The 26,661-nt window shown below is 37.8% G+C and overlaps 1 protein-coding gene across 32 annotated transcripts in view; it reads left to right on the top strand.

Moving 5' to 3' along the window:
- Window positions 1-26,661, top strand: part of LOC105470793 (discs large MAGUK scaffold protein 1) — a 281,159-nt gene that overhangs the window by 149,249 nt on the left and 105,249 nt on the right. For all 32 annotated transcript variants that reach the window (XM_071090611.1, XM_071090606.1, XM_011723039.2 and 29 more), the window contains 2 exons: window positions 10,003-10,056; window positions 26,112-26,162. In XM_071090611.1, the coding sequence (XP_070946712.1) occupies window positions 10,003-10,056; window positions 26,112-26,162 (105 nt within the window). The remainder of the gene's footprint in view (window positions 1-10,002; window positions 10,057-26,111; window positions 26,163-26,661) is intronic.

Below are 26,661 nucleotides of genomic sequence, written 5' to 3'. Positions count from 1 at the left end.
TTACTCTTCTCACTTCAGTCAATTTTTTGGCATTAAAATAGTTTTCTGGAATCCTTTGAGAATTTGTACCAGTCTCTTTATATTCATTTGGGAGCCTGTCTTTTCCTATTCAGAATTCTCTCATTTATTTACTCCAGGCATCCCTAACTTAACATCACACTACATTTGAAAATTGTTGAGATCCTGCATAGTCTTATAAAAATACAGGTTTTGAAGTCAGAATGACCTGGGGTTGGAATTCCAGTCCTACCACTTAACCTATGTAACTACACACTTTACTTAACCACAGTGAACTTCCATTGACTCATCTGTAACACCGAAGATAGACAGGAGTACTAACTTGAGGTGTTTTACAGTGATTGAGAGGATACTTAATGCGTGTCAAGTACTGCCACATAATCTTGGCTGTTCATATTTTTAGTATTATCTCATATTTCTCTGAGAAAGGAAACTAAGGAACAAGTTTTGTTTTGTTTTGTTTGTTTGTTTAAATGAGGATATTTGAGGAGGATACACACAAAAAAGACCTATTTATTCTGCATAGCTTCACTTTAGGTTTTAAATATGCTACAGAAGTTCATGAAAGAGAGTTTTACCATTTTTGTTGTGTTATGTGAGAAGCCAATGAGTGGACCTCATTTTCCAGAATAAGTGTGTTCCTAATTAGTCAAGTACGTTATAAAATTAAAATAATGGACTAAAATGTCTGTCCCTAAGTAAAATTTAAAATCCATGCTAACATATAACCCAATTTCAACATATTAAGTGAATATGTATTCTTGAAAGATCCACTACTTTACATTTAGATGCATTAGTATGTATTAGAAATAAAAGAAGAAGAGAAGATTAGAGTCTAGTCCGTCTTTGTCACTCAAACAAGTTACCCTGTCTGAGTCTTCTCCTCCTTCATCTGTTAAAATGGGGGCAGCGCAACCTGACTCCTTTAAAATGGGTTTGAGAGTCAGGCAAATTAGAAAGATACATAGATAATAACTTTTTAAAAAGTATATAGTCTTTCATTGTAGAACACTTTTACACTTTTCAGAGTACTTGCATATTGATCATATTGTTTGTACTTTATGAAAGCCCTCTACAAATCAGAATTACACTTATCATACAGAGTGGCACAGAAAGATAATATTCAGTGGCTGCTTAATATTGCAGAAAGAGCATGAACTTTATAGTATAGTCATACCTGACTCCACCACTTCCTAGCTTCACCTGTTTCTACATGTGTGATGGTGTAGAAATTACTCAACTTCTGAGAACCTAGTTTCTCCACATAGAAACTGAGTACAGAGTAGGTAACAGTTACTAGTTGTTCTTACTGGGAGTGTAAACACATAATCTCTGTGATTCCAGCCTATTAAATCCAGAGGCTTATTTGCACCCTAGAGTAAATACTCTGTTTTAAAACTAGATGTTTTGAACCTTTATTTCTATCAGTTCTGAAAAGTTACCATGTAATTAAAATATTGTTGAAAACGCTTTAGAGCTAATTGTTTGTGCATGGTCTTTTTTGATGTTTGAATATGTGCTTTGAAGATGAAGAGAACATTCTCTGTCCTCTAGGAGCCTACTAGGTGTTTGTGCAAGAGACAAGTTTAACAAATAGCTCCCACATAATGTGGGAGTAATTACATTAGAGGTATGTCCAGAACAGAGCATCGTATTGCCTCTGGACCTTTTTTTGTTTTTGAAACGGAGTTTCGCTCTTGTTGCCCAGGCTGGAGTGCAATGGCGTGATCTTGGCTCACCACAACCTCCACCTCCGTGGTTCAAGTGATTCTCCTGCCTCAGCCTCCCGAGTAGCTGGGATTACAGGCATGCGCCACCATGCCCTGCTATTTTTTTTTTTATTTTTTATTTTTTATTTTTTCAGTAGAGACAAGGTTTCTCCATGTTGGTTAGGCTGGTCTTGAACTCCCGACCTCAGGTAATCCACCCGCCTCAGCCTCCCAAAGTGCTGGAATTACAGGTGTGCGCCACCGTGCCCAGCCGGTTGTAGCATTTTAAATTTCCACCGAAGTGCACAAGGATTCCAGTTTCTCCACATCCTCACCAACACTTTTTATTTTGTTTTCTTAATAGTAGCCAGGCTAATGGGTGTGAGGTGACATCTCGTAGTTTTGATTTGCGTTTCTATAATGATTAGTGACACATCTTTTCATGTGCTTATTGTCCATTTGTATGTCTTCTTTGAGAAAATGTCTGTATGAGTTCCTTGACCATTTTTTAATTAGGGTGTTTGGTATTATTGTTGGAGTTTAGGAGTTCTTTGTGCATTCTGGGTCTCACGTCTTGTCAGAGATATGACTTACCTATTTTTTCTTTTTTTGCCTGTACCTTTGTGTCATATCCAAGAAATCACTGTCAGTTCCATTGTCTCACTTTTAGCCTGTATTTTCTTCTAACAGTTTTATAGTTTTAGGTTTTAGATTTAGATCATGATCCGTTTTAGGTTGATTATTGTATATGGCATTTATTTCTGGATTCTGCTTTATTCTCTTCTATATGTCTGTCTGCACACCAGTACCAGACTGTTTCTATTACTGTAACTTTGTAGTAAGTTTTGGAATCAAAGTGTTAGCCTGCCGCCTTTGTTTTTCTTTTTCATTATCATTTTGACTTTCAGGGTACTGTGAAATTCTATGTGACTTTTAGGATGGGTTATTCTATTTCTTTAAAAACCCTACTGGAATTTTGATAGGAATTGCATTAAGTCTGTTGATTGCTTTGGGTAATATTGACATTTTTGCAATAATAAGTCTCCCAATCTGTAACCATAGATCCCTTCCTATTTATTTATGTCTTCTTAATTTCTTTCATAAATGTTTTATAGTTTTCATTTTACAAGTTTTTTACCTTCTTGATGAAGTTAATTCTTTTTTTTTTTTTTTTTTTAGCATTTAGGAGGCTCAGTGTTCTGAAAATTTGTACTTTTTGATGCTGTGATAAACAGAATTGTTTTCTTAATTTCCATTTTAGATTGTTCAATGTTAGAAGAAATACAACTGATTTTTGTGTATTGACTTCGTATCCTGCTACTTTGCTTAATTGGTTTAATTATTAACAGTTTTTGTGTAAAATCTTCAGGGTGTTTTACGTATAAGATCATATCATTTGTGAACAAGTAATTTTGCTTCTTCCTTTCTAATTGGGATGTCTTTTATTTCTTTTTTCTTTCCTAATTGCTTTGACTACAACTTCAACTATTCAGCTAGTGGTCACGTTGAGTACAAGTGGTGAAAGCAGACATACTTGCCTTCTTTCTTATCGTAGAGGAAAAGCTTTCAGTCTTTCAGCACTGAGTATGATGTTCACTGTGAGGTTTTGTATATGGTTTTTCTTAGGTTGACATAGTTTCCTTCTATTCCCATGTGCACTTGAGAAGAATGTGTGTTCTGTTGTTAGAGTTCTGTGTCTCCTTGGTATATTGTGTTTGTTCATCTCCTCTATTTCCTTACTTATCATATGTCTGGTTGTTCTGCCCATTATGGAGAATGTGGTATTGAAGTCTCCAGCTATTATTGTAGAACCGTTTCTTTCTTCAATTCTGTCTCATTTTTGTTACTTACATTTTGATGGCCTGCTATTAGGTGCGTTAATTTTTGTAATTGTTACATATTCCTATATTGAACCTTTTATTAATATATAATACCTTTGTTGTCTCATAACCTTTTTTTGGATTTAAAGTCTATTTTGTCTTTTATGAGTACAGCCACTCCTGCTCTCCTTTGGTTACTATTTGCATGGAATATCGCTTTCTATACTTCACTTTCAGCATATTTGTGTCTGGATTTACAGTGAGTCTCTTGTATACAGCTTGTAGTTGGAACATTTTAAAAAATTTTTTTCTGCCAATTTCTGTCTTTTGATTGAAGAGTTTATTTACATTTAAAGTAATTATTGGTAAGGAAGGACTTACTTTTGTCATTTTGCTGTTTGTTTTCTTTATATATATATATGCCTTGTAGCTTTTTTGTTCCTCATTTCCTGCATTGCTGTCTTCTTTGGTCTTTGATTAATTTTTTTGTAGTGAAACATTTAACTTTCTCATTTCCTTTGAGTCTGTTCTTTAGTTATATTTTATGTGGTTACCAAGGGGAACGTTTGACATCCTAGACACTTCTAATCTCAATTTATACAAGCTTAACTGCAATAATATACAAAACCTCTGCCCCTTTAACTGCTCTGTCCCAACCCCTTTCGATTGTTGATGTCACAAAATTACATCTTCATTTAGTGTATGCCCAAAACCAGAAACTAATAATTTTTAATGCAATAGTGTCTTAAATTATGTACGAGACAAAATATGAAGTTACAAAGTTACAATGTTAGCTTTTAAACTAATAATGGATTTTCATTATTTACTAATATTGACTTTATTTATTAATATTAGGCTTATTTATTTCTAGGCAGGGTCTCATTCTGTAGCCCAGGCTGGAGTGTGGTGGTGCCATCACAGCTCACTGCAGCCTCAACCTCTTGGGCCCAATCAGTTCTCTCGCCTCAGCCTCCTGAACAGCCATGACTGCAGGCATGTGCCCACCACACCTGGTTAATTTTTGTTGTTGCTGCTGTTCTGTTCTGTTTTGTTTGTAGAGATGGGGTTTCACCATGTTCCACAGGCTGGTCTTGAACTCCTGGGCTCAAGCCATCTCTGCCCGCCTCGGCCACCTAAATTGCTGGGATTACAGGTGTGAGCCACCATGCCTGGCTAGGCTAAGTTTTTTTTTTTTTTTAAATTTGGAAATGTAATATAGTCTCTTCAATCATGTGGAAAACCAAAAGTGAATTTACACAACCATTGTTACAACACTGCTAACTAGTGTTTATTATTACCTATGTATTTGCCTTTATTGAGATCTTTATTTGTTCATGTGACTTTGAGTTACTGTCTAGTTTTCTTTCATTTCAGCCTGAACTGCTACCTTTAGCACATCTTTCAGGGCAGTTCTAGTGATAACAAACTCCCTCAGCATTTGTTCATCAGGGAACATCTTAATTTCCCCCTTACTTTTGAGGGACTGTCTTGCTGGATACAGGATTTTTAGTTGACAGGTTTGGTTTCTTTTTCCTCTTATTTTAGCATTATTTCCACCCACTGCCTTATGACCTCCAGAGTGTCTGACGTGAAGTCCGCTGATACTCTCATTGAGGATTTGTTGTATGTGACAAGTCACCTCTCTCGTTGCTTTCAAAAGTCTCCCTTTGTTTTTGTCCTTTGACAGTTCTAGTCCTTTGACAGTTCTAGTATAATGTGCCTCAGTGTGAGTCTGATTTCATTACTTGTTTATTGAGCTTCTTGGATGTTTATATTCATGTTTTTCATGAAATCTGAGAAGTTTTGGCTATTACTTCTTCAAGTATTTTTTTCTACTCTTTTATCTCTCATTTCTCATGCAACTCCCACAATGCATTAGTTGGTCTGCTTGATGATGTCTCACGGGTCCCATAGGTTCTGTTCACATTTCTTTAATCTTTTTTATTTCTGTTCTTCAGATGCAGTATTTTCCATTGTCCTGTCTTCATGTTCACTAATTTTTTTTTAGCTACTTAGATATGCTTTCGAATCCCTCCACTGAATTTTCAGTTATTGTACTTCTCAGTTCCTGAATTTTATAAATTTTTATTTCTCCTTATTGGTATTTCCATTTTGTTCATACAGCATTTTCTTGCTTTCGTTCACATCTTTTAGTTCTTTAAAAAAGTCTTTGTCTAGTAGATTTGCTGTCAGGTTTTGGGGGTTGGTTGGTTGGTTTGTGTTTTGATGGAGTCGTGCTCTGTCACCCAGGCTGGAGTGCAGTGGTGTGGTCTTGACTCACTGCAACCTCCGCCTCCTGGGTTCAAGTGATTCTCCTACCTCAGCCTCCCAAGTAGCTGTGATTACAGGCGCCTGCCACCACACCCAGCTAATTTTTTGTATTTTTAGTAGAGACAGGGTTTCACTATGTTGGCCAGGCTGGTCTCAAACTCCTGACTTCGTGATTTGCCCGCCTCAGCCTCCCAGAGTGCTGGGATTACAGGCGTAAGCCACCACACCTGGCCTTATTTTTTTTAAGGGACAGTTTCTGTTGATTTGTATTTCTTTTTTGAATAAGCCATTTATTCTTGTTTATTTGTATGCCTTGGGATTTCTTTTTCCCATGAAAACAGCACACTTGAATTTAATAATTTGATGACTGTGAAAATCAGATTCTCCTTCTTCTCCAGCATTTTCTTTTTTTGTTGTTACTGTTTTTGTGATTGTTTTAGGCTGTCAAAGATCAGCCTCAGGTGTAAACGTAGGGTCTTCTTAGATGTTTTCTGAGCCTATCCTTCCCCTGGGCATGCACAGTGACTTTCTAATTTCCTCTATATATGTGGTTGGTTTTTAATGTCCTAGTCTTCAATGTCTGGCTCCCAAAAGGGGAAAAAGAAAATTGAATTGGTGTGTAGGAAGGGGAGGCTCCAGCTCTTTAAATCTCCTGGAAATCAGTTCAGCCTGGGAGGTTTGGGTGGGGTTTGCAACAGTGAGGAGGAGGTGAAACAGCAGTATCCATAGCCTGTTTGCACCTTTGTGATGAGAAGCAGCAGTTAGAGCACAGATCTCCAGTATTTGGAGAACATAATTTTCTTTGCCCACCGTGACTTGTGCAAGCATCACACAGTTGACTGAGGGATAGAGTATGGGTAGCTGCTCCTGTGCTAAACCTGCATGCAGGTGACTGAAATTAACTACAGTTTACTGTCCAAGCCTTCACCTGGAAGTTGCAAGCCTCCAGTAGACTCCAGGTTCCAAAATATTTACATCAGGCAGATGCTGCCACTGAAATTGTTTTCAAGGTGGAGAAACAGATTTGTGGTGCTTCCTACTCTACCATCTTTCCAGAATCCACCGCATTTGTTTTTACAGTCATTTTAACCTGCAGTGATCACCTCAGTCATAGCATTTAACTTTGAATGCAGTGTGTCTCAAATTAGGATCTAAGAGGTATTCTCTGGGGTTTGTGAGTTCTGCATTGGAAAAGCACTTGTAAAGCACTTGTTTATAATTGAGTAGAGGAGGAAGAAACATTAGACAAATAACATAATGAAACTTTGATCAGTGCTGAGAAGGAAAAATACAGTGCACATTGTAAAAGTGCATTTTCTAAACTATTTTGACCTATTTTAAAATAATTAGATCTTAGAATTTATTTTAACACAATTTTTTAAAATGTAATATTGCCCTCTGAAACTTTGTAAGGTTGCTTCAGTCTGTTACAGCAGCAAACACTACAAGATCCTTTGTTAATGAAATAGAATGGTAAGATTTGGGTGAGCCATGTACTCAGCCAATAAACTTGACTTAAAAAATCCTACCCTGGGCGACAGAGCAAGACTCTGTCTCAAAGAAAAAAAAAAAAAAGACTTTGGGATCCTTAACCAAGACAGCAGGTAGTAGAACAGGTAATGTGGAAAATCAGACAACTACAACTAAAAGACTTGGAAAGAGTCTACGTGAAATTATTTCAAATGAAGAAAAACCCTTCATTGCACCTTGGTTCAAGTGACCCTATAATCTCAGACCTGGTTCTAGGTCTCTCTATACCTCCCTCTACCACTCAGTGACATTTGAGTATAGGTAAATCACAATTATTATTGAAATTCATTTTCTCCATCTGTGAAAAGATAGCAACACCCATCTTCACCCAGGGGGACTGTGTGAGGCTCTAGAGAAGTAATATAAAAGAAAATATGTTGCAAACCATAGGAAGCTATGGAAATGCTTAGTCTATTACTAAAATTTATGTACCATTGTGTATATTTCCAACTTGGACAACAATGAAGCCCTATAATTCACTTAGAGATTGGGGGTGGAGGCAGTAAAAAGGCAAGGACATTCCAGAAGGCGGAGCTAAAAAGTTCCTAAATAATTTGACCCAAGCATCAGTAATAAGGCTTAAGAAACATAATTTTGCTCACCCCGAACTCCTGATTTCAAGTGATCCACCAGCCTCGGCCTCCCAAAGTGCTAGGGTTACAGGCGTGAGCCGCTGCGCTTGGCCTGAATGCCAGCATCTTAATAGCAACACTGACCCAGATTATTTCACAACTACTTTAGCTATTAACTGCTTTAAAACTGAGTACTTGGCTCAAAGTGATTTTTTGGTTTACTTTTTATTATGCAAACTTTCAAAAATACTCAAATGTAGAAATAATAGTACAATTAACTCTATGTATACCCATCACCAGCTACAGCAATCAACTCGTGTACTTCTATTTGATCCATAACCCCTCCTACTCCCAGCCTTCCATTGTTTTATTTTGAAGTAAATAAAACATCTCATGTCATTTTGTTTATGTGTATTTCAATATTAGCAATACTTTCTAAATGAATAGAATCAAAAGGTAACTTCTATACAGTGATGATGAGTTGGGACTGATAAGCAGCTAACATTATAATAATTATGGTATAAATCAGATTTTGATAAAAACCAACTTTCTCCACTGCATGTTTGATAAAAAAAATCGGCCGAGGGACCAAAAGACTTTCTTGCCATAGTGTTTTAAAAATGTAATTTCTTTTGTAACTTTAAATATCCTATTCTTTCTTGCCCTCTTCTTCTGTAATTGCTTAAGCAGAATAAAGTGAAGTTGTATTAATTTTTTTAGCAAAGTAAAATATTATGTTTGAGTATTCTCAATATGCCATTGGGAAATAAGTAATTTGAAATATTCATAAAATCTCAAATGTCTGTAAGTTGAGTAACTTTGCTTAAATAGCAATTTTATAAGTACAATTTTTATTTGTTAAGTGGACTTTCACTGAATTATTCAAAGGTAGACTGTTAATCAATGGTGGGACTAAACATGAAGTATTATATTTAATTTTATGTTTATATATAATGAAGTATTAGCTACTCATTTTTAACTTACTGCTTGATATAGCCCAAATGCATACCGTATAATTCTTTAACTATGAAACTAGGTTGTCTAAGCATTTTATCATATCATTTAGCTATAGCACTGTGCCGAAAATATTGTTATTTGAACTTTGAATATTCACCATTATTAAAAGCCTATATATTTGGAAGAAAGTGTTATTTTGTGTTATAATGTTCTTTTATACAGCTTTTATGTATAATTCTTTAGTTAATTAAGTAGAACTATTAATGTTTATAAGCATATCTTCTAAAGTTTGTTTAAATGATAGTCATCTTTTTTATTCTCTGAAACTTATTTGACTTGATACTTTTGTAACTAAATATGCAGAAGAAAGAAATTTGAGGGGAATTACATCAGTTTTTTAATATATTTTTCATTTGGTATTAATTGCATTTTATTCTTTAGTTTCATATACATCATAATTTCTAACCTAACCAGAAAACCAAGACTTTTTTCAATCCAAACTTAACTAGGTGTGTGTTATTCTGCTTATTTTTCTTGCTGTAATAGATCACTGTTAATTCTGTGAGTGGTCTAGAATAACAGTGGAAAGCTATCATTGCAGCTGAAAGTAATCAGGGGTTTTTACATTAAGAGTGTATTTTTAGTTTTCTAAAAGTTTACCATTAATTTCTGTGATAGGCTTATTTTTTTTTCCCCCTGTATGAAAACAGTTCACTGTGGGAAGAATTTTTTCCTGAGTGATGAAATGACTGAAATCTTTATGGTATCCTTGGGAATAGAAAACAATGATTTCTGAGCAACCTAGGAAGAGTTGTTGGTTACACTAAAGAATATTCATGGATTTTATGAGAAGGCTATGGTGATCTGTGTAAAACTTAAGAAAATCATGACTGTTTTAGCAGAAATAACAATTTATTTCTTAAAAGCAAATCTATTTTAACTGCTTATACATAATTTTTTCTGTTTGGGGCTGGAAAAAGGATATATTATTTAACATAAAAAGCTCATATAAGATTATAACTTAAGAAATAGCAAGTCTTTCATGTGCCTCTAACATTGTGAACATTAACGTGTAATGTTTTTGTTTTCTTGTTAAGCTAACACGTTTACAATTTTTTTTTTAAGGCAAATCCTCCTCCAGTCCTGGTCAACACAGATAGCTTGGAAACACCAACTTATGTAAGTTCCATTTCCTCCCCACGTTTAAGTAATTCTGCCTTTCCTGTTCAGTTTTTCATACAAATACGAAGACCATGGCATTTTCTCTAATACATTTCTCTTAAGATGTCCTATCACTATAATCTATAGCTGTAATAGCTACAGTAAATGAAATAATATGTCCTCCTCTGGTTTTTTTTTTTTTTTCTTATGTAAAGTAGAAATTTTTAAATAGAAATTTATAGTTTAATTTTGAAATTATGATGGCTAACTTTCACAAAAGGTTGTCTCTAACCATTGGTCACTTACACAGTGCCATATATTTAAATCATTTTAGAAGTCTAATTGAATGACTGGATTTTTAGTAACCAGGTTTTTTTGTGCATTCGGATATACTAAAATAATTAGTTATAACTTTGTCATTTTAAATTGATCATGGACGAAAGCCCACTTGTTGCGTAATTTTATTATATGAAAGGTCCAGAATAGATAAATCCATACCTACCGAAAGTAGATTAGCAGCTGCCAGGTGGTGGGTATAGGCAGAATGGGGAGTGACTGCTAATAGGTACAGGGTTTGTTTATGGGGCAGTAAGGATGTTCTGGAATTAGAGAGTAATGATGATGGCACAACTCTGTGAATAGACTAGAAACTACTGAATTGCATACTTTAAAAAGGTAGATTTTATGGTATGTGAATATCTCAACATAATTTGTTAAGATGAAAAAGTAGAAAAAGGTGAGTAATGACATAAATGCAAATTAAAACAGTTAATACATTTTAAACATTATGTTACCAAAGGATCAAAAAGTTTATCAGTACATTCTGCTGGTGACAGTATGGGGTAAAAATATACTGATACAGTTTTGTTGAAGTATAAGTGGATAAAACTTTAGAAAATGCAATTTCATGATAATGATTGAGTCTAAAAATCAATGCTTTTTAAAAGATTTTTTCTTTTGTAACTTTTTGTATTATACCTGAGAAGCCATTGCATAATCCAACATCACAAAGACTTATACTTAAGTTTCTTCTAAGAGTTTTACGGTTTTGCTTTTACATTTTGGTCTTTGATTCATTTTGAGTTGATTTTTGTAATGTGAAGTAGAAGTCCAACTTCATTCTTTTGTGTGTGGATAGCATCACTGTTGAAAAGACTCTTCTTTCCACATCGAATGGCCTTGGCAACCATATAGAGAATAAGTTAACTGTAAACATATGGGTGTATTTCTGTAATTCCTTTCAATAATGTTTTGCAGTTTTCTGTATACAAGTCTTGGAGTTCTTTTGTTAAATTTATTTGTAAGTATTCTCTCGCTCCTCTCCTTTTTTTTTTTAAAGATAGAATTTCACTCTGTCACCCAGGCTGGAGTGTGTTGGGACAATCTCAGCTCACTGCAGCCTCCACCTTCCAGGCTCAAGATGATCCTCCCACCTCAGCCTCCCAAGTAGTTGGGAACACAGACACGTGCCACCACAATTTTTTTTGTATTTTTGGTAGAGATAAGGTTTTACCATGTTGCCCAGGTTGATCTTGAACTTCTGAGCTCAAGTCATCCAACCTGCCTCAGCCTCCCAAAGTGCTGGGATTACAGGGGTGAGCCATGCCCAGCGAGTATTTTATTCTTTTGATGCTGTTATAAATGGAATTGTTTTGTTTATTTTTGGAGTTTTTATTGCTAGCATATGGAAATACAGTTGCCTTTTAGGTGTTTATCCTTGATCCCACAACCTTGCCGAACTCATTTATTACCTCTAGTAGTTATGTAGTTTGAATTTTCTATATACAGGGTCATATCATTGGCAAATAGAGATAGTTTATCTCTGGATGCCTTTTATTTCTTTTTTCTTTTTTTAATTTTAAAGGATGGGAAACTTCAGGATTTTATTTTTTATTTTTTGGATTTTTTTTTTTTAATTTCAGTAGGTTTTGGGGAGCAGGTGGTGTTTGGTTACATGAATAAGTTAGTGGAGATTTCTGAGATTTTGGTGCACCCATCATCCGAGCAGTGTATACTGTACCCAGTGTGTAGTCTTTTATCCCTCACCCCGCTCCCATGCTTTCCCCTGAGTCCCCAAATGCTAGTGTATAATTCTTATACCTTTGCATCCTCATAGCTTAGCTCCCACTTACAAGTGAGAACATACTATGTTTGGTTTTCGATTCCCGAGTTACTTCACTTAGAATAATAATCTCCAGTTCCATTCAGGTTGCTGCAAATGCCATTATTTCATTCCTTTTTATGGCTGAGTAGTATTCCGTGGTGTGGGGGTGTGTGCGGGTGTGTGTGTGTGTGTGTGTGTGTGTGTACACACCATATATTTTTTATCCACTCATTGAAAAATGGGCATTTGGGCTGGTTCCATAATTTTGCAATTGTGCATTGCACTACTATAAACATGCATGTGCAAGTGTCTTTTTCATATAATGACTTCTTTTCCTCTGTGTAGATACCTAGTAGTAGAATTGCTGGATCAAACGGTTGATCTACTTTTAGTTCTTTAAGGAATCTCTGTACTGTTTTCCATAATGGTTGTACTAGTTTACATTCCCATCAACAGTGTAAAAGTGTTCCCTGTAGATTCTGGATATTAGTCCTTTGTCAGAAGTATAGATTGTGAAGATTTTCTCCCACTCTGTAGGCTGTCTGTTAAGTCTGCTGATTATTTATTTTGCTGTGCAGAAGCTTCTTAGTTTAATTAAGTCCCGTCTGTGTATCTTTGTTTTTGTTGGATTTGCTTTTGGGTTCTTAGTCATGAAGTCTTTGCCTAAGCCAATGTTTAGAAGGGTTTTCTGATGTTATCTTCTAACATTTTAATGGTTTCAGGTCTTAGATTTAAGTCTTTGATCCATTTTGAGTTGATTTTTTTATAAGGTGAGAGATGAGGATCCAGTTTCATTCTCCACATGTGGCTTGCCAATTATCCCAGCACCATTTGTTGAATGGGATGTCCTTTCCCCACTTTATGTTTTTGTTTGCTTTGTTAAAAATCAGTTGGCTGTTAAGTATTTGACTTTCTTTCTGGGTTTTCTATTCTGCTTCATTCTGTGTATCTATTTTTATACCAGTACCATGCTGTTTTGATGACTATGGCCTCATAGTATAGTTTGGAGTCAGGTAATGTGGTGCCTCCAGATTTGTTCCTTTTGCTCAGTCTTACTTTGGCTATGGAGGGTCTTTTTTGGTTCCATATGAATTTTAAGAATTTTTTTTCTAGTTCTGTGAAGAATTATGGTGGTATTTTGGTGGGAATTGCATTGAATTTGTAGATTGCTTTTGGCAGTATAGTCATTTTCACAATATTGATTCTACCCAGCCATGAGCATGAGATGGGTTTCCATTTGTTTATGTCGTCTGTGATTTCTTTCAGCAGTGTTTTGTAGTTTTCTTTGTAGAGGTATTTCACCTCCTTGGTTAGGTATATTCCTAAGTATTTTATTTTCCTTTAGCTATTGTAAGAAGGGTTGAATAATTTTTGTTTTTATTTTATTTTATGTATTTATTTTTTTGAGACAGCGTCTCACTCTGTTGCCCAGACTGGAGTACAGTAGCACAACAGCTCACTGTAACCTCCAGCTCCTGGGTTCAAGTGCTTCTCCTGTCTCAGCCCCCACCCCCCAGCCCCTGCCCCGAGTAGCTGGGATTACAGGCATGCACCACCACACCCAGCTAATTTTTGTATTTTTAGTAAAGACAGGGTTTCACCATGTTGGTCAGGCTGGTCTCGAACTTCTGACCTCCGGTGATCCACCCACCTCGGCCTCCCAGAGTGCTGGGATTACAGGTGTGGGCCACCGTGCCCGGCCTAGGGTTGAGTTCTTGATTTGTTTCTCAGTTTGGTCACTGTTGGTATATAGCAGAGGTACTGATTTGTGCACATTAATTTTGTATCCTGAAACTTTGCTGAATTCACTTACCAGTTCTAGGAGGTTTTTGGATGAGTCTTTAGGATTTTCTAGGTATGCGATTATATCAGCAGCAAACAGCAATCTTTTGTCTTCCTCTTCACCAATTTGGGTGCCCTTTCTTTCTCTTGTCTGTTTGCTCTGGCTAGGACTTCCAGTACTGTGTTGAGTAGAAGTGGTGAAAGTGGGCATCCTTGTCTTTTTCCACTTCTCAGGGGAATGCTTTTAACTTCTTCCCATTCAATATAATGTTGACTGTGGGTTTGTCATAGGTGGCTTTTATTACCTTAAGGTTTGTCCCTTCTGTGCTGATTTTGCTGAGGGTTTTAATCATAAAGGGATGCTGGATTTTGTCAAATGCTTTTTCTGCATCTGTTGAGATGATCGTGTGATTTTTGTTTTTAATTCTGTTTATGTGGTGTATCACATTTATTGACTTATGTATGTTAAACCATCCCGGCATCCCTGGTATGAAACCCACTTGATCATGGTGGATTCTCTTGATAGTGGTTGAGGATTTTTGCATCTGTGTTAATCAGGGATATGTGTCTGTAGTTTTCTTTTTTTGTTAGATCATTCCCTGGTTTTGGTATTAGTGTTACACTGGCTTCATAGAATGATTTAGGGAGGATTCCCTCTTTCTCTATCTTTTTGAATATTGTCAATAGGATTGGTACCATTTCTTCCTTGAATGTCTGACAGAATTCAGCTGTGCATCTGTCTTGTCCTGGACTTTTTTTTTCATTGGCAATTTCTTAATTACCATTTCAGTCTCACTACTTGTTATTAGTCCGTTCAGAGTTTCTATTTCTTCCTGGTTTAATCTAGGAAGGTTGTATATTTCCAGGAATTTATCCATCTCAAGGTTTTCTAGTTTATGCATGTAAAGGTGTTCATAGTAGCTTTGAATAATCTTTCATATTTCTGTGGTATTGGTTGTATTATCTCCTATTTCATTGCTCATTGAGCTTGTTTGGATCTTTTACTTTGAGATGGAGTCTCGCTCTGTCACTCAGGCTGTGGCACAATCTCAGGTCACTGCCGCCTCTACCTCCTGGGTTCAAGCAATGCTTCTGCCTCAGTCACCCGAGTAGCTGGGATGACAGGCGCCCGCCACCACACCCAGCTAATTTTTGTATTTTTAGTAGAAATGGGTTTCACCATGTTGGCCAGACTGATCTCGAACTCCTGACCTCAAGTGATCCACCCACCTCAGCCTCCCAAAGTGCTGGGATTACAGGCGTGAGCCACCACGCCGGCCATTTGGATCATCTCTCTTCTTTTGGTGGTTAATCTCGCTAATGGTCTGTCAATTTTATGTACCTTTTCAAAGATCCAGCTTTTTGTTCTATTTGTCTTTTGTATTGTTTGTTTGTTTCAGTTTCATTTAGTTCTGCTCTGATCTCCGTTATTTCTCTTCTTCTGTTGGGTTCAGGTTTGGATTGTTTGTGTTTCTCCAGTTCCTTTAGTTGTAACCTTAGATTGTCTCTTTGTGCTCTTTCAGACTTTCTGATGTAGGCATTTAATGCTATGAACTTTACTCTTAGCACTACTTTTGCTGTATCCCAGAGGTTTTGATAGGTTGTGTCACTGTTATCATCCAGTTCAGAGAATCTTAATTTCCATCTTGATTTCATTGCTGACCCAACAGTCGTTCAGTAGCAGGCTGTTTAATTTCCATGTATTTACGTAGTTTCGAGGATTCCTTTTGGAGTTGATTTTCAGTTTTATTCCACTGTGGTCAGAGAGAGTACAGTTGATACAGTTTTGATTTTTCTTAAATTTACCGAGAGTTGTTTTGCGGCCTCTCGTATGGTCTGTCCTGGAGACTGTTCCATGTGCTGATGAAAAGAAAGTATATGCTGCAGTTGTCGGGTAGAATGTTCTGTAAATACCTGTTAAGTCCATTTGTTCCAGGGTATAGTTTAAGTCCATTGTTTCTTTATTGACTTTCGGTCTTAATGACCTGTCTAGTGCTGTCAGTGGAGTATTGAAAGTCCCCCACTATTATTGTGTTGCCATCTATCTCATTTCTTAGGTCTAGTAGTAATTACAAATTTGAGGGCTCCAGTGTTAGATGCATATGTATTTAGGATCTGATCGTTGGACTAATCCTTTTATCTTTATATAATGTCCTTCTTTGGCTTTTTTAACTGCTGTTGCTTTAAAGTTTGTTTTGTCTGATAGAAGAATAGCTACTCCTGCTCGCTTTTGGTGTCCATTTGCATGGAATATCTTTTTTCACCCATTTACCTTAAGTTTATTTGAGTCCTTAGGAGTTAGGTGAATCTCCTGAAGATAGCAGAAACTTGGTTGGTGAATTCTTATCCATTCTGTATCTTTTTTTTTTTTTTTTTTTTTTTGAGATGGAGTCTCACTCTGTTGCCCAGGCTGGAGTGCAGTGGTGCAATCTCGGCTCACTGCAAGCTCCGCCTCCCGGGTTCACGCCATTCTCCTGCCTCAGCCTCCCGAGTAGCTGGGACTACAGGTGCTCGCCACCTCGCCTGGCTAATTTTTTTTTTGTATTTTTTAGTAGAGACGGGGTTTCACCATTTTAGCCAGGATGGTCTCGATCTCCTGACCTTGTGATCCGCCCGTCTCGGCCTCCCAAAGTGCTGGGATTACAGGCGTGAGCCACCGCACCCGGCCTGTATCTTTTTTTTTTGAGACGGAGTCTCGCACTATCGCCCAGGCTGGAGTGCAGTGGCATGATTGTGGCTCATTGCAAGCTCCGCCTCCTGGGTTTGTGCCATTCTCCTGCCTCAGCCTCCCATCATGTAGCTGGGACTACAGGTGCCCGCCACAACGCCCAGCCATTCTGTGTCTTTTAAGTGGAGCATTTAGGCCATTTACCTTCAACATTAGTGCTGAGATGTGAGGTACTATTCATCCTGCTATTTGTTGCCTGAATGCCTTGGGTTTTTTATTTTTTTATTTTTTATTTTTTTCATTGTGTTATTGTTATATAGGTCCTGTGAGATTTATGCTTTAAAGAGGTTCTATTTTGATGTACTTCGTAAAACCTCCCGGCTTTACGCCATTCTCCTGCCTCAGCCTCCTGAGTAGCTGGGACTACAGGCGCCCACCACCACACCCAGCTAGTTTTTTGTATATTTTTAGTAGAGACGGGGTTTCACCTTGTTAGCCAGGATCGTCTCGATCTCCTGACCTCATGATCCTCCCGCCTCGGCCTCCCAAAGTGCTGGGATTACAGGCTTGAGCCACCGCACCCGGCCTCTTCATTTTTTAAATTCTTCTTCTTGTCTTTGATGGATTGGATTAATTCAAATGCCTTGTCTTCAAGCTCTGAAGTTCTTTCTTCTGGTTGTTTGATTCCATTGCTGAGACTTTTCAGTGCACTTTGCATTTCTCTAAGTGTGTCCTTGATTTCCAGAAGTTGTGATTGATTTTATTTATGCTGCCTATTTCACTGAAGGTTTTTCTTTTCATATCCTGTGTCATGTTTTTGATTTCTTTAAATTGGACTTCACCTTTCTCTGGTGCCTCCATGATTAACTTAATACTCGACCTTCTGAATTCTTTTTCTGGCAATTCAGAGATTTCGTCTTGGTTTGGATCCATCGCTGGTGAGCTGGTGTGATCTTTTGGTGGTGTTAAAGAACCTGGTGTTGTTTTATCACCAGGATTGTTTTTCTGGTTCCTTCTCGTTTGAGTGGCCTATGTCAGAGGGAAGTCAAGGGCTGCTGTTGAGATTCTTTTGTCCCACAGGTGCTCTCTTGATGGTGGTGTTCTCCCCCTTCCCCTAGGAATGGGGCTTCCTGAGAGCCAAACTACAGTGACTGTGTTTACTCTTCTGAGTCTGTCACCCAGCAGATCTACTAGGCTCCAGGCTGGTACTGGGGAGTGTCTGCAAAGAGTCCTGTGATGTGATCCATCATCAGGTCTTTCAGTCATGGATACCAGCACCTGCTGTGGTGGAGGGAGCAGGGGAATGAAGTGAACTCTCTGAGGGTCTGTGGTTGTGTTTTTGTTTGGTGCGCTGGTTTTGTGTTGGTTGTCCTCCAGCCAGGAGGTGGCACTGTCAAGAGTGCATCAGCTGCAGTACTGAAACTTGCCATACGGACGCCTGGTTAAGTTTACAGGTTTCTCAGGCAGTGGGCAGGGCCATAGAGCTCCCAAGAGATTGTGACCTTTGTCTTTGGCTACCAGGACTGGTAGAGAAAGACCACCAGGGGGCAGGGATACCAGGGCTGGTAGAGAAAGACCACCAGGTTGGGGCAGGGATAGACATATCTGAGCTCAGACTCTTCTTGGATGGGGCTTGCTGCAGCTGCTGTGGGGGATGGGGATGTGGTTCCCAGGACAATGGAGTTTCGTTACCAGGGGGATTGTGGCTGCCTTTTATGGCTGCTTCTGCTGAGACATGCAGGTCACCAGGGAAATGGGGGAAAGCTGGCAGTCACAGGCCTCACCTTGCTCCGGCACAGCCCACAGCCCTAAGGGCCTGTCTCACTCCCACCGTGCCCCCTCAACAGCACCAAGTCTATTTCCTGGCAGCAGGTGACCAGGGCTGAGCACTTGCCCCAGACCATGAGCCTACCCGCCAAGAAAGCAAGGAGACTCACAGGTTTTCAGTGTCTCAAGGAGCCTGCAGTGGTGATCTAGTGCCTTCAGAGGTGCTGTGGATTATCTCGGCTTTTCTGGTTATGTTCCTGTGGTAGTTCTTGGAGCAAAAGTTCACAATGTGAGTGTCCACAACTGCTCTGTCCATCCAAGCAGGAGCTGCAAGCTAATCCTGCCCCCATCTGTCATCTTTATCCTTCACCAACTTCTGGATGCGTTTTCTCTTTCTTGCCTGTAATTCCCCTGGCTAACTCCTCTATTACAGTATTTAATGGAAGTAGTGAAAGCAAGCATCCTTGTTGTGTTCCTGATTATTAAGGGAAAGTTTTCAGTATTTTGCCATTGTGATATATTATATGCAATTTTAAGTATTAATTGATACTATAATTTCATTGGCTTTGGGTTTGATTCTCCATCCTGTTCTATCCTTAAGTAGTAAAAACATCGAAAGAAGGCAGAATTACACACAAAAATTTGAGTTCTTACTGGATCCAGTAAAGAGCAGGAAATGAAGTAATCTGTTAAAAAAGTTCCAATCTATTCCCCTATCTTTATTTTCCTTGAGACAAAACATGAAGACTGAAGTTAGAAAAATTCACTCCATTGAACTTTGGTAGGTTTATTACATAATAAAAGCTTCAGTTTTTCCACATGTAATATAATTTATAGCTACAATATTTTTTAAGTGACCTATATTCATTAGTTAGGAAACACTTTTAAGTAACCTCTTTGAGGGCTATTATTTCGTATTTAGTTATGTTAATTTTTCATTAGAAAGTACATCTTCTTTTTCCAGTACATTTTTATTTTTAGAGCTTTGCTTTGTGATGGTATAGGCTTTGAAGGTTTTTTGTATTTTTGAGATAAGAATCTTGCTCTGTTGCCCAGGCTGGAGTATTGTGGCTCGATCTTGGCTCACTGCAACCTCCACCTTTGGAGTTCAGATGATTCCCATGCTTCAGCCTCCTGAGTAGCTGAGATTACAAGCCATGCACCACCATACCCAGCCAATTTTTTCTATTTTTAGTAGAGATGGGGTTCCACTGTGTTGGCCAGGCTGGTTTCAAACTCCTGGCCTCAAGTGATCCACACATCTCGGCCTCCCAAAGTGCTGGAATTACAGGCGTGAGCCGCTGCGTCCAGCTAGCTTTGAGGTTTTTAATTGCCTGTGATTATGCATTATTATTAACCATGAGTCATATAAATACTGATAAAATGTTGGATTTTGATATATTACTCTATAGTTAGAAAAGTATTATTTGAATTGAACCTAAACATAAGGAATTAGTAAATTAGGCTTCTTTTTTATCTTCCCTTGAACAAGTCTTATAACTTTAATGTAATTGGATTTGTCCTGTTTGGATATATTAGTGTTAAAATGATTAGAAACTTAAAATTCTTGGGCCAGTAAAGGACTGAGAATATCTGTCATAAATTTTTCTCTACTTCGTTATGACCTATAAGTACCTATAAATACAGGCTAAAATTTTAAAGGCTATACAGAAGCCTTTAATTATACTAAAAAGATAAACTCGTACAATTTAAAAGTTAAACAGTAAATGTTATTTTATTATACCAGCAACAACCAGTTGGAAATATGAGTCCATTAACTGTATTAATAAAAATGTGAAATATCTATCAATCAGCTAAAAATGAAAATACATAGTGTGTAGTAAGAAAACCATGAAACTTTACTGAGTGGCATGAAAGAGTACTTCAGTGGAGAACCTAACCTCAGGTGATCTGCCCGTCTCAGCCTCCCAGAGTGCTGGGATTACAGGCATGAGCCACTGCACCCAGCCAAAATTTAATAAAATTTAAAATTTAAATTTCATTCTGTTAATGTGGTATATCACATTTGTTGATGTTCATTTGTCGAACCATCATTACCTCCCCGGGTTAAATCTCACTTGATTATGGTGAATGATCCTTTTAATGTGCTTTGAATTGCTAGTATTTTGTTGAGGATTTTTAAATCTATGTTTATCGGTTATATCAGCCCGAAATATTCCTTTCTTATAGTATTCTTGTCTAGCTTTGGTATCGGGGTAATTCTGGCCTTGTAAAATGAATTTGAGAAGCATTTGGTATTTCCTATTCAGTTTCAGGGGAGAGTTTGAGAAGGATTGGTGTTAGTTTTTCTTTAAATGTTTGGTAGAATTCAGTCATGAACCCATCACACTCTGGGCTTTTCTTTGATAGAAGATCTTAGATTACTGATAATCAGACTAGTAATGCTCTATTCAGAATTTCTATTTTTTCGTAATTCAGTCTAAGCAGTTTTGTATTTCTAGAAAATTGTCTTCCTTCTTGGTTATCCAGTTTGTTGGCATGTAATTGTTCATAGTAGTTCCTTATGATCTTTTATATTTCTGTGGTAACAGTTTTAATGTCTCCTTTTCATTTCATGCCATTTACAATAGCACCAAAAAATATAAAGTAAAATGCATAGGAATAAATTTAGCCAAAGGTAAAATATCTGTACAGTGAAAACTATAAAACATAAATGAATAAAATTGAAGAAAACACAGATAAATGGAAAGATACCCCATTTCATGGTTGTGAGGTTAATATTGTTGAAACGGTCATACCACCCAAAACGATCTATAGATTCAGTGTAGTCCCTTTCAAGATTTCAGTGATAGTTTTCATAAAAGTAGAAAATATGTTTCTAAAATTGAAATGGAACCACAAAAGACCCCAAATAGCCAAAGCAATCTTGAACAAAAAGAACAAAGTTTAAGGCATCATACTGCCTCATCTCAGAATCTGCCGCAGAGCTGTGGTAATGAAAACAGCATGGTACTGGCACAAAAACAGACCGGCGCAATGAGGTAGAATTGAGAGCTCAGAAATTAATCTGCACATTTATGGTAAACTGATCTTCAACAAAAATGGCAAGGGCACACATTGGGGAAAGGACAGTTTCTTCAATATATGGTATTACAGTACCTGGATATCCATGTGCAGAAGAATGAAATTGGACCCTTATCTCATACCATATGCAAAAATCAACTTGAAATGGATTCAGGATTTAAACGTTAACTGACTTTGTAAAACTACTGAAAGATAACATCGGGGAAAAGCAGTGGGGCACAGAGGCTCACGCCTGTAATCCCAGCACTTTGGGAGGCCGAGGTGGGCAGATCACCTGAAGTGAGGGGTTCGAGACCAGCCTGGCCAACATGGTGAAACCCTGTCTCTACTAAAAATACAAAAATTAGCCGAGCATGGTGGCGTGCACCTGTAATCCCAGCTACTTGGGAGGCTGAGGCAGGAGAATCGCTTGAACCCAGAAAGTGGAGTTTGTGGTGAGCCCAGATCACGCCACTGCACTCCAGCCTGGGCGACAGGGTGAGACTCCATCTCAGAAAGAAAGAAAGAAAGAAAATATAAGGGAAAAACTTCTCGACATTGGACTGAGCAGATACTTTGAAACCCAGGAGCATAGGCAGTGAAAACAAAATAAGTAAATGGTGGGATTACAGCAAGCTTCTGCCCAGCAAAAACAACAATCAACAGAGTGAAGAGACGGCCTACAGAATGGGAGGAAATATTTGTGAACTCTAAGTCTGACAAGGGGTTAATAAAAAATTTATAAGGAACTCAAATCAATAGCAAGAAAACATTGTCAGGCCTGGTGGCTCACACCCATTATCCCAACCCTTGGGAGGCCAAGGTGGGAGGATCACTTGATCTCAGGAGTTTGAGACCAGCCTGGGCGATGTAATGAGACCTTGTCTCCAGAAAAAAATTTTAAAAATTCACCGAGCGCGATGGCGCATGCCCGTAGTCCTGGCTACTCACAAGGCCGAGGTGGAAGGATTGCTTGAGCCCAGGAGTTAAAGGCTGCAGTGAGCTGTGATCACACCACTGCACTCCAGGCTGGGCGACAAAGTTAAAAATACGAATAAATAGCAAGGAAACAAATAACCCATTTTTTAAAATGGACAAAGGATCTGAAAGGACATTGCATATACACAAAAAGACCAAATGTCCAGCAAGTATATTTAAAAATGCTTAACATCACCAATCATCAGGAAAATGCATATTAAAACCACAGTGAGATACCACTTCACACCCATTAGGATGGCTGTTATAAAAAAGACAAGATAAGTCTTGGCAATGGTGTAGAGAACAGGGATCCTTTCTATACTGTTGGTGGGAATGTAAATTAGTACAGCCATTGTGGAAAACAGTGTGGAGGTTCTTCAGAAATTAAAAATAGAACTACCATGTGATCAGCAATCCTACTTCTGAGTACATATCCAAAGGAAAGAAAATCAATACATCAGAGAGATACCTGACTCCAGTGTTCATTGCAGCATTAGTCACAGTTGCCAAGATACGGAAACAACCTAAGTGTCTGTTGACACATGAAGTAGGTGAAGAAAATGTGATATATATACAGAGTGGAATACTCTTCTGCCTTTAAAAAGAAGGAAATTCTGTCATTTATGACAACATGGATGAACCTGGATGACATGTTAAATGAAATTAACAAGGCACAGAAAGGCAAATACTGCACGATCAAATGTTAAAAAGTCAAAAAGCAGAGAGTAGAGTGGTGGTTACCTGGGGATGGTGGGGAGGGATTAAGGAAATGGTGGTCAAATGATACAAAATTTCAATTTACATGAAGTAACTTCTCAAGATGTGTTGTATAACATGGCAGCTAGAGTTAGTACACTTGAAAATTCCTGAGAGTAGATTGTAAATTTTCTCATCACACACACACACACACACACACACACATATGTTTTTGATAATATACTCTTGGCCCTTAGAAGCTTTAGTGTGAGTATGTTTAATGTTATAGAATTGTCTCGGTATTTGAAATTATCAGAGTTTCAAACAATTGAGGATTAAGGAATAAAGTTACTGGTGGTCTGTATGACCGCCTCATGTTTCACCTTTTTAAAAGTACTTAGTGCTACCTAAAAACCCCCCTTCTGTGTGATGAATTGGTGTTAAATTAAGCACCAGGAACATTTACTGAGCTCCTACCTTGTGAGGAGACTTAGAGGTGAAAAATCTAAGATTCCTGGAGGCAGAAATCTGAATTTTACATTAATGCCAAAAGGGCCATATGAGCACACTCATTTGGAAATGTTTTCCAAAATAAAATTTTAGATGATTTAGAAATAAACAAATGAACAAAAATGGAGCCCAGTGCAGCTAGCAGTTACGGGATTTGGCCTAATCCATATGCCAAGGAAAATTTGTAAACTTTGAGGCTTTTAAAAGCAGAATAGAGTAAGCATAAATTGAACATTCAACTCAAAAGTCTTTTTTAGAAAATCAAAGGAATAAGGAATTGTTAAAAACAAAGTAATACCATGAAATGTAATAGATTCGTCAATAACGTCAAGAAACAAGATGATACAAATGACCTTTAGAATAAGAAAGAGGATATTGCAGCAAATAAAAATTTTACTCTTAACAAAGGACTTCCAGTCAAGTGGGTGTGATATACACATGTGTAACCCTCCTATACTCTAGATGCACAGACATGCTTAACACATCTCTTGAAGTTACTCCTCCTAAGCTGAGATAAAGAAATTTTACGTGTGTGTGTGTGTGTGAGAGAGAGAGAGAGAGAGAGAAAGAGAGAGAGAGCACGCAAGCGAACACCTGGGCAACACAGACCCCATCTCTACGTAAAACAGATAAAAATAAACTTAGCCAGGCATGGTGGCATGTGCCTGTAGTCTCAGCTACTCAAGAGGCTAAGGCAGGAGGATCACTTGAAGACAGGAGTTTGAGGCCGCAACGAGCTATGGTTATGCCGGTGCATTCCAGCCTGGGTAGCAGAGTGAAATCCCAACTCTTTCTGTATAAATATATAATGCCTTTATAACATATAATCTATAAGAGGAAAATGTCTTTAGATGAGAAAAAGAAGAGGGAACAAAATAGTAATAGGATTTGAATCCAGGAGAATCACAAGAGTTAAGAACCCAAAAGGGTAGTAGAGATGGGCTTCAGAAGTTCTCAAGGAAGAAACTCCTGGTCCCTATGTTAGACCTGAACTAAGGGCTACTTTTTATGGTACGGTTAAGAAAGCAAAGTAGCTTACGTAGGTTTCGTTGTTTCTGTTGTGGTTATCTATCATTGCATAACAAACTACCCTGAAGCTTAGCGGCTTAAAAGAACAACAGTTCATGTTTTCTCATAATGAACTGGATGACTCTGCTTTACATGGTGTGGGTTAGGGCACTGGACATGGCTGGGAGGTCCAAACAGCCTTATTCACAAGGCTGATAGTTGGTGCTGACTGCTGATTAGAAGTGTAGCTGGAGTTTTGGGCCATGGGTTTTGGTTCTCCGTTGTTTAGATCTCCCTGTAGGCTGCTTGAGTTTTCCTCATGTTATAGCTGCTGGGTTCTGAAGAAAATACATTCCAAGCAAAGGCAAATACTGCCAGGCATCAGATGACCTAGTCTCTGAAATCACACGGCATCGTTTGTGCCACATTTATTTTCAGTCAAAGCTAGTCACAGGACTTGCCTGGATCTAATGGGAGGGGAAAGAGACTCCTATTGATGGTAGGGTGATTTAGTCATATTGCAAAAGAATGTCTGGAATGGAAGATGTGAGCCATCTTCAGAAGTAGAATTTACCACAGTCCCCATTTGATTTAGCTAGAGTTTTGCCCAGCCTCGTATCACGAGAAATGTTAAAGCAAGGATTCAAACCCATGTTCATCTGATTCCAGGGACTTGTTTCACCAGTGGCCTTTACTGTAGGAGTTAACTTCTTTGAGCAGAGACTAGGAAATAAATTGGAGGGAGATAAATTGTGACCAAGATATCTTGAATGGTGACTCTGATTTTGACATAAAACATGTAAGTGAAATTTGTGACCGAGGAAGCACAAAATTTCCAGATGTCGAAGTGGGAAATTGTAGGATGTGTAATGGAAAGAGCAAGTCATTCAGACTGGATAGTGTGTAAGGTTTATGAAGAGGTGAAGAATGAAGGTGAGTGGTACATTGGGGTCAGTTCATTCAAAGACGTGATTACCAAGCCCTAGAGTTTGGATATTTCGAGAAAGGGAGAGTTTTGAAAGTTTTAGAGGAAGTAGGTTATGTTCTTTAAAACGAACCAGCTGTTTAAAACACAGTGATTTGGGCAGTGGGGAACACTAATCTAAGCAATCAGGCAGACTGCATAGACAGTACTGCATTCCAGAGGAGGTTTAACAAGGCCTGAAGAAAGGTGTCAGAAATGAGAGTGAAGAGGTGATGATTTTCAGAAAAATTAAAGTGTTCAAATCAGGAATAGTTGGCAACTGATAGATGCATGGAACAAGACAGAGAAGGATCAGAGGTCGAAACTATTAAAAGCTGAATGTGCCTATTCTGGATTTGAAAGTCATGATACCACGAATGTTGTCAGTTCATTAATCACATTTGTATCCTTCCATTCCTTGAAAATCTTCCCCAGACTTATTAAAATGAATATTGTATTTGATTACTGTTGCATTTAACAGGTTTTCGTTAATAAATCATACAAAAATTGTGTCTTGCCATTTCAGATTTAACACTCTTAAGTTTCTGAGCTGCTTTTCTTTTCCCCTGTAGGTTAATGGCACAGATGCAGATTATGAATATGAAGAAATCACACTTGAAAGGGTAAAAACTATTACCTTAATCTGTTGTTTAAAGAACTTTGCAATATACTGCTTTTTCATATAGAATTCAAGGGAGATCTTTCAAAAACAGAACTATATGATATTTTCTAAGTTCCCAGTTCATAAAATTGGCCAAGGTATTTTCAAAACATGTGCCTTTTCTTTAGTAACCTTATTTTTTTAACAAACTTTTATTTTAAAGTAGTTTTAGATTTACAAAGAAGTTGTAAAGATAGTCCCAAGAGTTTCCATTTACCCTGGATTCGGCCACCTCTATTGTTGACATCTTATATTACTAGAGTACATTTGTTTGAACTAACACACCTATCTTCATACATTATATTAACCGAAGTCTCTCTTTCCTTGCTTTTTATGTTGTTGTCTCCAGAGGCGCATCCAGGAAGCCACATTACGCTTAGTTATCCTGTCTCCTTAGACCCCTCTAGATTATGATAGTTACTCAGGTTTTTCTTGCTTTTTAATTTTGTTTGTATTGTTTA

This window comes from Macaca nemestrina, chromosome 2 (genome assembly GCF_043159975.1).
Source record: "Macaca nemestrina isolate mMacNem1 chromosome 2, mMacNem.hap1, whole genome shotgun sequence".
Lineage (NCBI taxonomy): Eukaryota > Metazoa > Chordata > Mammalia > Primates > Cercopithecidae > Macaca > Macaca nemestrina.
Note: the sequence above shows the minus strand (reverse complement) of the source record. Positions and strands in the feature narration are given on the sequence as shown.